Consider the following 15631-nt stretch of genomic DNA (forward strand, 5'->3'; position numbering starts at 1 on the left):
ATTAGATGTACCCTGAACTGGAAATTACAAACGTTCTGGAGGCCAACCAACCAGTCAAGATTGAGAACTGGTGCAAGAAAGGGAAAAAGCAGTGCAAAGGCCATGCTCACACTGTTTTCCCCTACAAATGTTTGGGTAAGCCAATGAACCATTTACCTATGAATCTAATGTTACTAGTCTTTATTTACTATAGTGACTACATCCTTTAACCCATTTGTGGCCAAGAATTCTATAATGAGTATAATAAGTATAATGACCATAATGTGTGTATAGCCTTCATTGAGTTTTGTAAAATTATTACAGTGGATCTAAAAAGTCTACACACCCCTTTAAAATGCCAGGTTTTTGTGATGTAAAGATAAATCAAGGAAAAGATGTTTTCTTGATAGCAGCATGTCTCTATAAAATTGAAATGTACACCTTTGCATCAATGGTACCTTCACACATATGCAAGTCACTGAAGTCGTGGGCACTGATGCACCACCATACCGTAACAGTTGTTGGCTTTTGCAGCTTTTGCCAATTATGGTTTGGTTTGGACAGTTCTTGTCAATTTGATATAAAGAATGTGCTGTTTTTCAAAAAACAAGCTGTATTGTGAACCCATCTGACCAAAGAACACGTTTCCACTAACTTGTGGTCCAGCTGAGATGAGTTGAGGCTGAGAGAACTCAATGGTGTTTCTGCATAGAATTGATTTATGGCTTTCTCATTGTGTAACACAGTTTTAGGTTGATTGTGTTGACAACGGTTTTCTGAAGTATTCCCAAGCCTGTGTTATTTATCACAGTAGCCTGACGCTTTCTCACCCACTGTCACCTAATGCCTTGAAGGTCACGCACATTAAGTAGTAGGGATGTAACGATACACTCTAACCACAATGCGATACGATTCACTGTACTGGGTTCACGATACGATTTTTTCCCGTTTTTTTTTTAACACGTGCACCGATTTTTAACTGTCTTGTGGTGCATCGTTACATCCCTATTAAGTAGTGTTTCTTTTCTTGCCCTAAACAGACTGAGATTTCTTCAGATTCCTTGAATATTTTCACAATGTTATGTAAGGTAGATAGTAAAAACAGGTACATTATTTGCAATCTTGCATTAAGCAAGGTTTTTTAACTGACTTACAATTCTCTCATTATGTTTGGAACACAGAGGATCTTCCTTATATCATTTTATTTTATAATGTGTGTATATATATATATATATATATATATATATATATTTAAAACAATCATACTAATTTAGTATTCTCTCTTGGCATTAAGCCCATTTTTAACTTTTTTTTTTGGAAGAAGTTTTGAAGTTTTCTGAATTGATGTTCATAAATATTTAAAACTTTGCTAAAACAACAATGCCAGTGGTGGTGTAAGATTTATATCAATATTATCTGTGTGTGTTCCCCTATTTTTATCTTTTACCTGAGTGTGCTTAAATAATAAACATTATTATAAATAATGGAGGATAAAAGGAGCTACATTAGGTGGTCTTCACAGCACAGCTAACTGTGTGTGATTGTGTATCTGCAGCTGGAGAATTCATAAGCGATGTCCTGTTGGTTCCAGCCAAGTGTCATTTCTTCCATAAGGAGATCATGGATAGGTGCCTCAGTCACAGGCAGTGGCAAGGCAAAGCCAAGGAGGTAAACCAAGTCTATTTATAGTCTTATAGACCCACATTAGAGTTTGGGATGGGTCTCTAAGGACTCACAGTTTACATTACATTGTCAGGGAAAAAAACAAACCATAAAGTCTTAGTAAATGTCTTGGATTAAACTGTGAGAATGCATAAATTTAGGAAGAGAAAAGGGATGTATACATTGCCCTGTTACAATCACTGACTAGAATTTGTTAAACAACGTATTAAATACAACAAGAAACATTCTGGTCTGATGAGACAAAATGGGCTTAACATCAAGCACTTTATCCAGTAAAAAAAAAAAGGCACTCCACATTACCTTTCTATGCCATCCCTATGGTGAACCCAGAGCACATACAACAATGTGGTACTAATTTAACATTAAAATGGCTTTCTTGATGAGGGTTTTTACCCCAGTGTATTTGTGTTTTCTTCTTTTAGGCCTGCTCAGAGGCAAACATGGTTCTGCACAGCTATGGCATGTTGCTACCCTGTGGCCTTAATAAGTTCCATGGTACTGAATACGTCTGCTGCCTCTCTAATCCTCCCAATAAGCCTTCTCTAACGTCCAAAGCATCTCAGGAGCAAAACATGGATGAGGATGAATTGGAGGATGAGCAACCTGATGGAGCAGTAGAAGAAAGGTAAGATGCAGTCATTCGAAAAATACATTCAACCTATTTTAAGTTGATTTTTTATTTATCAGGAACTAAGTAACAATTCTGTACTCATCAGCAACTTCTGTAAACAAATAAATAATCTAGCAACAAAAAGATGCCACACTTTTTAGTATGTATTCATGTAATCCAGCTCTGTAAAAGCATGGCTTTTGGCAGTTCACTATTCTGGAACATTCACGTGTTTCTGCAACATACCAAAAAGAAAGGGCATAAACCAAAGCAATTTTTTCTAGTGAAAATTTTGTAGATCAGAATCTCTCACTATCAGGTCAAATTTAGTTATTAGTGTTTTTACAGTGGACATTGTCCTAAAACAACTTTATAGATTCCAGGACCAAAAATGAGCAAGCTGAGGGCAACAGTGTCAAGGAAAAACTTCCTAAATATCACAAGGAAGAAACATTAAGAGAAACCACATTTACAAGGGAACCATCCTCCTTGAGTGGTCTAGAGCAGGGGTTTTTAACCTGTGGGGCATGTGTACGTGGCGCGACATTACAAGATTTTTTAAATTCTAAAATTAAAGCAAATCATTTTTCACCCACAGAAGACATATTTGATTAGTCAATTTAATGTTATCCAGCTCAGTCTGAATAAAGGACCGATGGCTAGCAAAGCAGAAAATAAATTAGTGACAAAAACAATGACTGCTGTTATAGGATGTGTGTGTGTGTGTGTGTGTGTGTGTGTGTGTGTGTGTGTGTGTGTGTGTGTGTGTGTGTGTGTGTGTGTGTGTGTGTGTGTATGTCTTTAAGCGAGGTGTATAGTGGGAGATGTCCTGTTCACAGTATCGCTATAAGTGAGTCAGGAGTCGATTCGTATGAAGCGAAGTTTGTACACGTTCTGAGTTTCTCTCCTCAGACAGCACTCCGTTTTTACTGTTATTAATGAACGCTGCAGTATTAAATAAACACCAGCGACTAATTAAACTGAGTATTACCACAGAGCGGGAGCCAAGTCTTGTTCTGTCCGTGAAGCTAAAAGCGAACTTAGCATGGATGTACTTTTGCCTCTAATTGGCTCTTTGAAGTAACGTTTTCTGCTCTCATCTACATTAAAAGCACCGCTTACGACTGTTTATGACTAGTTGAATTTCTATAATGTGCTTGCAGAATATGTTCAGCCATCGCATTGAATAAGATCGGACTTTCAGTATTTCAATTAGCAATGCTCACAATGTTAATTATATTATTTTAACTTGTCAAGTGCTTTTGCAATGGTTTTTGTGCGAGGGTTGATGCGGATCATACATGATGAAACTCATGTATGAAGACTTTGTTGTATTGTTTGAACAAGTGATTAAAGAAGCAACCATTTAAAATACCAGCCTAATTTCTTACATTAATTTCCACCAATAAACACAGGTTAGCATGACCCTTCTTGTAATAGCATAGCAGCTAAAGCAGATGCTAATAGATGGAAAAATATCATATTTACCTTATGTTTCTTTAAAGAATAGACATTCCAAACAACTCACAACTTGTTTTATTAAGGCATAACTTTGCCAGCACCCACCTGATCATGTAATCAGACACTAATTACACATTATATCACATAGTGTGTCATATAAAATCGGAAAATATATTTTTGAACGATCATATCGTGTGACCAGTGAAATTGCCCAGTGTAAAGAAGGCTTTAGGTATGCAAACTTGCATCTAAACAAACTACAAAAGTGATTGAACATTATCTTTTGTGTTTGTGTCTGTGTGTGCATATTTCCCTTGTGGTGGAATAACATTTATAACATAAGACAATGAATATCTGAAGCCTGGATTAAGCATGGAAGGTTCTTATTTACACTGCGCAGTGGGTTCAGTCGAACCAAGAGTCACATTTGCACATGGTATTTATATTGACAGCCCGCTTCTTTCAAGGACCCCCAATACCAGTTGGAACTGGTTTGAGCTAGTTTTCCCCCATTCTTCAGGCATGGTGTATTCTCTCTGGGTCAACTTATCTTGCAAAAACACCCTGCTCGACCTTACAATGATATCTTAAAATGTCATACGATTAACAGTCACAACAGCCTGTACTGTTCCAGTAGAACAAATAGTTCTTGATGATAATTTTTCCCCTTCACCCCTTTTTATCAGCCTAGTCATTTGCAACTCCTGGTTGTATTTCGTCTGCCACTAGCACCATTCACCTGATTAAGGAAAGGAGAGTATCAATGACTGTCACAGAAAGCTTTATCACATATAGCAAGGCACAATATGCTCTTTCTAAATCATTCACTCTTTATGCAGACACCTAAACTGAATGGGACACCCAGACAACAAACAAACTCCATGAGATACGTCCAGATATTAGCAATAAGCCAAGAATGCACCAAGGAAGACGAGTAGACCAAGTTATACACACAATGTAAAATCACTCACCAGTACTTAATAAAAGGAGACAACCCCCCAACATCGTGTTCTTTAGCTTGCATGGGATATGGGAGCAGAAAACTCAACCGAGTGCCTCTGTTAACACCACAACACTGGACACAGTGCCTTACTTGGGCTCATGAGGTTGCTAACTGGACCTAAGAGGACTGGCAGCATGTGCTGTGGTTCAATGAGTCACAGTATCAGTTGTCTCAGACTGATAGTAGGGTTTGTGTGTGGCCCAGACCCCATAAAGCCATGGACCCCAATTGTCAACAAGGCAGGCTGGTGGTGGTTCTGGTAACACTGTTTTTAACAACTGACTAGGATGCTCTAAACGTGAAAAGTCCATTTGACCTGAATTCACTATGTAAGCTGGCACACAACTGCAGTGACCAAACACAGCTGCAGACCTCCCAGTGTGTTTAATTATCACAAAACATAATATACAAACCATTGAAACATTTTGTAAACTACATTAAAAAGAATATTGGATTTGTTAATTTTCCCAAACCTTTGTTTAACTGACAAAAGTAGAAGTTGTGCGGTTGTCTTTGTAGGGAAAGACAGATACCACTGCTGAATGTGTGTAAGCTTTGACCCCTCAAGCAGAATTGCATGAGAAGGCATCATGCTGCTGTGTTAAATATAGCATATATTTTATTTGCAAAACTGTGATAATTAATATCATCAGTTCCCACACTATTAAAAAGTGTAATGTTAAGAAAGGTATTACAGAAATAAACATGCCTCTGTACCAACTTTTTATTGTTTTAAAGGGGTGGCACTGTCGCCTCACAGCAAGAAGGTCCTGGGTTCGATTCCCAGGTGGAACGGTCCAGGTCCTTTTTTTTGTGTAAAGCTTGCATGTTCTCCCTGTGTCTGTGTGTGTTTCCTCCGGAGCTCCGGTTTCCTCCCACAGTCCAAAGACATGCAAGTGAGGTGAATTGGAGATACAAAATTGTCCATGACTGTGTTTGACAATAAAGACTTGAACTGATGAGTTTTGTGTAACCAGTAATTACCTGTCCTGTCATGCATGTACCCAAAGTGTGTAAAACATGGCATTAAAAAACTAATAAATAAATACATCATAAATATGTTTCTATTTACAAAATACAATCAAGTTCTCAAACTTTGGAAATATTTTCTTTATACTTTGGTCAAACGTTCAAGAGCTTGAACAAATCACAGATTCTTGTTTATACTGCATTGTACAAGATGTACCAACTTTTCTGGAAATGGGGTTTGCTCTTGATCTTACGATGCCCCCCTCATTGTAATTTTTTTCTCGGTACAGTAAATTATAAATGATAGTTTTCTTTTTTTTTACCAATTAAAATATTTTTTTCTCCCCAAAGTGAGACAGCAATAGATGAACTGCCAACTGAGAAGGATGATTATGATATGAATGGAGAAGATTACCAATATGTGTATGAGGATGAAGACGACGACCAAGACATTGAAGAGAAAAAAGTTGTGAAGGAAGAGGATGTTGCTGTTAAAAGTCAAGACGGAGACAAGTCACTTCAGAAGGTCAAAGGTTAGTCAAAGTTTCTGTGGATGTTTTGGTTTTTAAACAGAGAAAAAAATCTTTGATTAATGTCAGTCTCATTATGGTGCCTCTGTTAGCTGTGTCAGTCAGGTTTGTTAAGGTTTGGATTTGGCAAATTAAAGTATTCCTTTTTATTTAACCAATGTCTGTTTAAATGTAATGTGGTACCTTGTACATTATGATGTGGTGGCATATCCATTTTTTATTATACTTGGCTGAGCTGTTGACCCATTTTTTTGTATAGCATCACAAAGGAAATGTATAAAGCGAATGCAACAGAGCTTTTATTCAAAATAAATAGGATCCTTGAATAGGTTTAATACTGGCTTTAAATGTATTAAATAGAACCAATAGTTAAATCTCCTCTCTGTTTGTGTTACCCTGTTTGAGCAGGTATATGAAATGTGTTGGATAGTGTTTATAATCTGCAAACAAGAGTAATGGAATTTTTCCAAGATTACTTTTATCTGAGCATTTCTTTACAAGGGAAAACATGGGTTGGGGGTGATGTTTTGGTGGGGTCACACTAGGGCTGGGTATCGCCACTAATTTCCTGGATCGATTCGATTCCGGTTCACAAGGTCTCGATTCGATCTTCGATTTTCGATTCAATTTCGATTCAACACATTTAGGCATATTTGAGTTACATTAACAGGTTTTGTTTAAATATGTACAGATGTTCAGAGAACGAATGTGATAATTGTACAAAGAACACTCATTATTAAAAATATTTGTGTATTTTGTTTACATAAATAATTAATCCAAAACAGACAACAGTAACATTCATTTTTTATTATTATTTTATATGTCTGACACGCTACAACATTGTAAATGTAATGTAAACATACACCTGGCTGTTGAACAGCTTATGCCAAATTTACACTACACGACACTCTGATTAACACCTGGTCGCTGTAATGTTCACACTACACGACTGATCGGCGATGGGGGGTTTTACACTACACCATCTATCACCAGGGAGAATCACAGGCGAGCTTCTCTGCTCTCCAAAACTACGTTTTGTCACGAAAACACACGTGAGAAGTGATGAAAGGTTTAATGATACCACGTCCAAACATGCACATCAACAAGTAGCGAGAGATGAAAGTTTGTGCGCTGATGAAATAAATGAATCTGAGTGGATTTGGCAACACGAGCAGCATGGCTTGTTCTATAGTGAGTTGGAGGTTAATAAATATTTTGTTTTGTAGAGAACGATCAGGTCAGAAATACTGTAAAACTCGCGTGTGCTGATGTATTCTGATAGAAACTATATTGCGCTCCACCACCTGTTTACAACCTCGCCCCTGTGTTTCCCCTTGCTGTTACACACATTGATTGAGAGCCGAGTTTTGATCGCAGAGCGAACACCGAGTTCCTCCCGAATCCAGCACCGACCCGTCGCCGAGCAAAAATCAGTGCAAAAAGTTGTGTAGTGGTCATAACTTGAGCTTCTGCCATGCTAAACTGATGTGCAGGTCAGATCTCGTTGCATGAAAAAACACTGGCTGGTCAAAATTAAAGGGGGTAACAGATTTCCGTGTGCACAGTAAAAAGGGGCATATTTAAAAGATCGATCTTGCGTTTATATGAATCGATATAGGATCGTTCAAATAAAGATCGATTCGAATCGAAAAATCGATTTTATAAACCCACCCCTAGGTCACACATTTGTTTATATTCACGTTGATTAGTACCAGTACTTGTAATGGCATTAAAACCAACTGTCTAATATTGTGTAGGCCCCCCTTACGCTTTCAGATAACCTCTGACCCATCGAAGCATGGACTCCACAAGAACTCTAAAGGTGTCCTGTGGTATCTTTAACTAGGTGTGAGGTGGGGGCCGTGAAATCAGCCTTTTCCCATGTAATATGCAATTTGCTGTGAAATTCAAAATGTAAGGTTTGTGTTTAGTGATTTAATGTTTTTTTTATTCATGTAGCATTCAAGTGCCTCACGTTTACTGGTTAATTTGCACTATGAGGCGGTCCTAGTGTAAACGAGTGTCTTTAAAGTGTGTTGTTTATAAAGTCAGAAATAAACTACATAGACAAACTATTGGGAGCATAATACTTTACTGGCTTGTTTTTTTGAGGAGCAGCACAGACTACAGAGAGATGATCATGTGTGTAGAGAAGCACACTTTTCCATTGATAATGGAGTCCCCAAAGAGACAAAATGCACTCAATACGTAAACACACGCATCAAATATTATCAGCACACTATACCACAGTAAAGTCTGTTACACTAGCAATCGTACGGCAATTCAGTTAGCAATTGGTTAGTCAAAATGTCCAAGATGTTAAAGTGTAAAGCAGTAACTTGGGTAACTGAGTTTGGAAAACTCCCAACCAGTTCTGACACATTTGTCCAAGCCTTTGAGTCATCTATTGGGTAATCTGCTTTATTGGGTAATCTCCTTTTCTTGCAGTAACATGCAGGGTATTTTTGTGGTTCTGATGACTTTTAGATGGCCTCTAGTTTAAATTGTGAGCTTGCTTCTGTGGCCAGACAGTTTTACTTCTGTGCTTGGAACTTCTTAACTATACTTCCAAAGGTGTCCCTAGGTGTTCAAGGTCATGGCAATCTAAAACCCATTGCCCTTTTGATGAAGTGAATTTATGTCTTCTCTTATCTCTTGTATCAGCACTGTAGTTTTCACCATATTTGGAACATAACTTGAACACATCTGGGTGGTGTATATCATCACAGCTAAAGCAAATTAAGGGTCATTAACCCTACCCAGTAACCCAACTTTAGGTCATACAGACTAGCTATAAAAAAACTGTTATTCTTAGTATAGAGATCCTTATTTGGGGGAAGGAGGATTTGAATATTTGCAACTGTATGTGCATTTGTGAACGCAGTGAGTGCAATGGAATTACCTGAATTTCTGTATTGATTACTACTAAACTGTTGTCTGATTGTTAACTAAGCCACAATTTAAGACAAACATTATTAAACAATGCTAATAATATGCATGCCTGTTATTGAGCAATTTGAATGAACATCCATAGTACGTAGAAAAGAAAGTTAGTAAACCCTTGAATTTATTTACCCATAGATTACTCTTTACCAGCAATACCTTTCATGGCTTGCAGGCACAGCCCTCTTCAGATCATGCCAGAGCATCTTGATAGGGTTAAGGTCAAGGCTCTGACTTGATCATTCCTAAATGCAAATTAACATTATGTCTGCAGGCATTCTTATCTGGTTTAATCTTACGCACATCTCCTGAGGTCATCTGTAGGGCTGTCGCGCTAACCGCAATTTTGAAATATCGCGGTATAGACCAGCCAACCGCAGGGCATGCCAAGCAACCGCATCACAGCGATATTCACGTTTTTTCTTTCTTCCTTCTCTTTTTTTTTTTTTTTTTTTGCAGGGTCCATTTTGTTTTATACGCTTACATTCGGGCATAATAAATGTTAAATAAATTCATAATGAAAATGAGCTAAGAGCGTCATTTTCCCGCAACCTGTTCTCATGCGTTGCTGCTGAGTGTCAGGCTTTGTGTTTTAAAATGTTAACAATGGCAACAGGAATTATAGGTAAGTTTATTAATGATTAAATTGAGTTCACACTCAATAAATACTTGTAATTTAGACTATATTTAAACAGCCTTGGCGTACTAAAACACTTAATGACGGTTAATATGCCATTGCAGCCTGCAAATATTCTCTTGCTCGCTTGCTGGAATGATTTAAATGTATTTTTTCGTTGAATAAAAATGTATTGAAACGAATAATAACTTAAAATGTAGTATATATTATGTTAATTATACCTACTAAATAGATATTTAATAGTGGCACGATAACCGGGCTAGATTTTCTCTGCTCTGTGTATTACTGCAACATCGGTAACAACGGGAACATCGCTACCCCACTCAGATCCTCTCTAAACCACATCAGGTGAACATGTTGGTTCTTCTAGCGCGCATGATAACGCAGGTTTAAGGTCTTACAGACTTTATTCTTTATTCAAATTTTTTTTTTTTTTTTTACCATATTTTTTTCATTTCACAGTGTATATCTAGCCTAGGCTAGAAGCTAAATTTAAACCTTTTTTTATAGAGAAAAGACACGCATCCCTGCTCTGTTCTGTATTTAACAATAAACACGCATTTCATTGGTCTTAAAGCTGTCTCATTTTTGTCATTATAAAGCAATAATATACCGAATCATAGCCTAACAATAAAGCTTGTTTATATAGCTCAATCAATTAAGTAATTTTCAAAAACATAAATAATGGCGATATTACCGCATACCGCGATATTGAGACAGGCTGAATATCGCAAGGGGAAATTCTTTCACCGCGACAGCCCTAGTCATCTGTATGTTGTTTGCCTGAAGGCATGGTTCACACCAATCTTTCTTATGAAGAACATATTTGTCATTAATAGAATGGGTGTTGGATCATTCTCAGTACTGCAGTGACAATTACATGGTGGTGGTGTGTTAGTGTGTGTTGTGCTGCTATGAGTGGATAAGACAGAGCAGTGCTGCTGGAGTTTTTAAATATCGTGTCCACTCACTGTCCACTCTATTAGACACTCCTACCTGGTTGGTCCACCTTGTAGATCTAAAGTCAGAGACGATCGCTCATCTATTGCTGCTGTTTGAGTTGGTCATGTTCTAGACCTTCATCAGTGGTCACAGGACGCTGCCCACAGGGTGCTGTTGGCCAGATATATTTTTTGGATGGTGGACTCTTCTCAGTCCAGCAGTGACAGTGAGGTGTTTAACAACTCCATCAGCGTTGCTGTGTCTTATCCACTCATACCAGCACAACACACACTAACACACCACCACCATGTCAGTGTCCACCCAAATAATACCTACTCTGTAGTGGTCTTGGGAGAGTCCTGAGCATTGAAGAACAGCATGAAAGGGGGCTAACAAAGCATGCAGAGAAACCGATGGACTTCAGTCAGTAATTGTAGAACTACAAAGTGCTTCTTTATGAAAAGTGGAGCTGATAAAATGGACAGTGAGTGTAGAAACAAGGAGGTGGTTTTAATGTTATGGCTGATCTGTGGTTTTAATGTGCCATATTATTGATATAACTGACAATTTATTCCTGAATCCACAGTTAATCACCTACAGTGACAGTACATTCTTTAGAGCTGTTCAGAATTTATTGAATTTATTGAAATTAAAAACTACATCTACTATTCACAAAACTGTTCACACTCTTTATTCAGTACTTTATTTTATGCCAGAGGGCATGAAGGCTACTGTTTAGTCTTGGCCGCCCAGCAATTCGGGACATATCCTTCCTGCCATTCCAGTGTTGTTTTGGCTGTATACTTTGGGTCATTGCCATATTGAAAGGTGACCTGTTATCCCAGTTTGATTTAGCATGCATTGTAGAGGAGTTCTTTTTTTAAGGATGTTCCTGTATTTAACTGCATTCATATTGTTCTCGTTTATGACCAGTCTCCCTGTCTTTGCCACTGAGATCGCATGATGCTGCCACGGTCATGTTTTACTATAGAAATGGTATTAGCTAGGTGATGTATTGCTTGCTGGTAACGGCATTATTTCATCTCATAGTAAGACTACGCATCTGTGCGGTGATAGGCTAGTAAATTGTGTTACTGTTTTGGGCTTAGCTTTTAATAATGTAAGCCTAAAATTGCTTTTGTTGTTAGATAACATTCTTTACTGACATTGTTTTCATTGTTTTAGGATAAACATTAGACCATCATGGGGCAAACGTACCTACCTCCTTCTGTTTGGCACTATAGTTACTAGCTACTTTAGTTACTTTTTAGTGACCATGTTGGCATTTTTATGCTGCAACGGTGTAGTAGTTTGTTAGATGTGAGAACAGTTAATAATAATAAAAAAAGACACAAGCACCCTTGTCTCTTGTTTATTTTTGTCTTTTTGGTTTACTTTTTTTTTCAGTTTTGCCCCTGACCCCTCAGCCTATTGATGATGTGGATGTGTACTTTGAGACACCAGCTGATGATAAGGAGCATAGCCGTTTCCAGAAGGCCAAGGAGCAACTAGAGCTTAGACACCGTAACCGCATGGAGAGGGTAAGGAGATAAAAGAAACATGATGGGGCTAAAACAATGGATGCAAAAGAGAAAGAAATTTTAATGTATTTTAATGTCTTTAATGTATTTTCTTATTATTTATCAGGTGAGGAAAGAATGGGAAGAGGCCGAAAGTCAAGCCAAAAATCTTCCAAAAGCAGAGAGACAGACCCTAATCCAGGTAACATAATTTCCTGTTAAAAGAGGATGTAGGCACAGTGGGATATTCCACTAGCACACCAGCACTGAGATTCTGAACTCCTCGGTTCAAAACTTGGCATTGCCACCGGTCGGCTGGGTGCCATCTAGCAGGCATAATTGGCATGGCCTGCAGGGTGGGATGACCGTACTATGTGGGTGGGGTCTTTAAACGCTGTGTAAAGACCCTGATTGGCAGATAGAGGCGTCTGTGCAGAATGCATGGGTGAAAAGGGTTCTGCTCAGGGCTTCGCGTGGGTCGGAGGAGGCGTGGGCAGCGATGTACCCACCTCGACTGCAATCAGGGATCCCCCAGCAGCAGATGACAAATTGACAACACTAAATTGGGAGAAAAATGGGAGAAAATGCATAAAATATAATAGAAAAAAAGAGGATGTAGGAATGATGAGTACTGATTATATTCATATATGCAAGCACATTTTTGCCCTTAACTGCAATTTTTTAATTTAGTTATTCTGGTTCAGATTTACCTTCATAGTAATTTTGGCATTTATGGTAATGTGATTCAAGTTTAAATGGCTTAGTTACATAGTCGAATCACATTATTATGATCACTTCCCACTTTTTCGGCAGCAGCTCATAGCTCATGAATGAAGGGTATATAAGGTGTGTGATAGGCTGTCTGCACATATATCCCTCGTTGCTGTCATGGGTAAAAGTACCATGGGTAAAATTCTTCCCTGAGGCGGATGCGATCTTCCAGCAAGATAATGTGTCGAGTAACAGCTAAAAATGTCCAACATTGGTTGAAAGATCATGACCAAGACTTTCACGTATTACCCTGGCCCCCTAATTCCCCAGACTTGAACTCAATTGAGCATCTGTGGAACCACCTCTATGGATCCTCCCCCACGCACCCTCCAGCAGCTGTGGGATGCACATCAGTCAGCATGGCTCCAGATAGCTGTGACAACCTACCAGGGCCTTATTGAGTCACTCCCAGCCCATCTAGCTGCTGTCCATGCTGCACACGGCGGTTACTCTGGATATTAGCTGGTGGTCAGAATAATGTGACTCGATTGTGTATTTCCATATCTACATTTAACATTTAATATTGATATATAAGAGCTAGTGATGATAAAGTCACCAACAACCAACTGACAAAGGCAATCCATACAGTATATTTTACTTTTTATAAACACTTTCTAGTGTACTACTAAACTACAAAAAAAAATTTTGGACAGCAGAAAATCTACAGACCTGACTGGCAGGCTGTGGTTAGTGAAATTTAATCCAATTGTCAATTTAATTTGGTTAATTGGTTGATTTGGTAGCTGAGGGGGGAATTACTTTTTTCAGTTTACAAACCCCAAACAATTTCGTTTACGTGGGTTATCTTTGTCTAATATTAAATATTACAATATGTTATATTATAATATAATAATATTATTATAATATAATAATATTATCTGCTATAGTTGGATAATGGGCTGCAGTCCAGCAGAACTTAGTTTGCTCAGTTTTGTTTAGGCTTTGCAGCATTGTAATAACCAATGAATCTCTGAATCTTCTGCAGCATTTCCAGGCCATGGTTGAATCCTTGGAAGAGGAGGCAGCCAGCGAGAAGCAGCAGCTGGTAGAGACTCACTTGGCACGGGTGGAGGCCATGCTGAATGACCGACGTCGTTTTGCCCTGGAGAACTACCTTGCTGCCTTGCAGGCTGATCCACCTAGGGTAAAAAAATTTTTAATGTTTATATTGACTTTAGAAAGTTACCATATGACTGCTTTAGTTGTACAGGAAAGTAACAACAAAAAGCACCATCTTTTTTTGTAAACATCATTATTATTGTTATTAAAAGTGCTGTTAATTGTATGTAGTAAATTGCTTACTGCTCCTCTGTTTTTTTGCTTATGCATATCATTGTCTTATCTCTTATTTTGCTCTTCTTGTCCAGCCCCACCGTATTCTGCAGGCTCTTAGGAGGTATGTGCGTGCAGAGAATAAAGACCGGCAACACACAGTTCGCCATTATCAGCATGTTCTTTCAGTGGACCCTGAGAAGGCTACCCAGATGAAATCTCAGGTAGATTGGTTACTGTTTGTTTTAAGTCCAGATTGAAATGATGGACTCTGTATATGTGGATTTTATGTGTGTTTGTGATATACTTCACTCTGTGTTTGGGCAGAAATTCAATTGTCCCCTTCAATACAGGTTCATTATAACACAGTCAGTTTACACTCTGCAATTATTGCACTTTTCAAAGGTATTTGGACTTTTTGTCATCTCATATTGGTAGCTAAGCAAAATCTTTGGTCGTAGATGACTCAAATTTCTTTAAAACTTCCAAAATACTGTAAAAAAAAAAAAAAAAAACCTTGAGAGAAATCACACTTAACAGGGATCCATCCTCCTTGGGTGGCCTAAACGAAAGTTGGTTTAAGCAACTTAGGAACAAGCAAACATCACAAAGAACTGCTAGGTTAGAAACCATTATTGTAAACAGAATTCCGAGTGTATTTAGCTATTGTACTTCTTAATAATTTAATAATTAAGACTTAATTTTGTTTTACCAACCGTTTTTGTTTCCCAGTTCTTTTTTTGTTGTTGTATACTTTCACTTTGAGTACATTTAGGCATTGTTCCCAATTAATATCATGTTTGTGTCTCCTAGGTGATGACCCACTTGCGTGTAATTGAGGAGAGAATGAATCAGAGTCTGTCTCTTCTCTACAAAGTGCCCTACGTTGCAGATGAGATTCAGAATGAGATAGGTAAGTTTATAAATTAGAATTTCACAAGGCAAGCATAGTGCTCTGTATTTTTTTTTATGCGTGTAGTGTTTTAATTTACAATGTGGCATTTTCAGTCTGCTGGTAGAGTGGGTGGTGCAGAGTAACATGGATCCAGGGGGGAATTTGTTTCTGTACAGTTCATTTAAAGCTGATTTAGGATTTTAGTATTTTAACTCTTAACACAACATGAATGTCAGTGAAAGAATTTGGGTGGTGCAACGGACATGATGCATACAGTACCAAAAGTTGTGCATGGTAAAATGCCATCCAGACTGTTATCAGTAAATGGTGCAAAGTCAACATCTGTCATATATGTCCACAGTATGGGTGATTTGCATATGTGTGGAGGTACGATTGATGTGGTGGTGTATATTGGG

The 15631-nt window shown here is 38.1% G+C and overlaps 1 protein-coding gene across 4 annotated transcripts in view; it reads left to right on the forward strand.

Moving 5' to 3' along the window:
* The window catches only part of aplp2 (amyloid beta (A4) precursor-like protein 2), a 46874-nt gene that overhangs the window by 15894 nt on the left and 15349 nt on the right, over positions 1-15631 (forward strand). For all 4 annotated transcript variants that reach the window (XM_063005280.1, XM_063005277.1, XM_063005279.1 and 1 more), the window contains exons 3-11: positions 6-135; positions 1535-1647; positions 2085-2287; positions 6057-6238; positions 12165-12298; positions 12405-12479; positions 14034-14192; positions 14416-14544; positions 15134-15233. In XM_063005280.1, the coding sequence (XP_062861350.1) occupies positions 6-135; positions 1535-1647; positions 2085-2287; positions 6057-6238; positions 12165-12298; positions 12405-12479; positions 14034-14192; positions 14416-14544; positions 15134-15233 (1225 nt within the window). The remainder of the gene's footprint in view (positions 1-5; positions 136-1534; positions 1648-2084; positions 2288-6056; positions 6239-12164; positions 12299-12404; positions 12480-14033; positions 14193-14415; positions 14545-15133; positions 15234-15631) is intronic.

The sequence above is a fragment of the Trichomycterus rosablanca genome, chromosome 11 (genome assembly GCF_030014385.1).
Source record: "Trichomycterus rosablanca isolate fTriRos1 chromosome 11, fTriRos1.hap1, whole genome shotgun sequence".
NCBI lineage: Eukaryota > Metazoa > Chordata > Actinopteri > Siluriformes > Trichomycteridae > Trichomycterus > Trichomycterus rosablanca.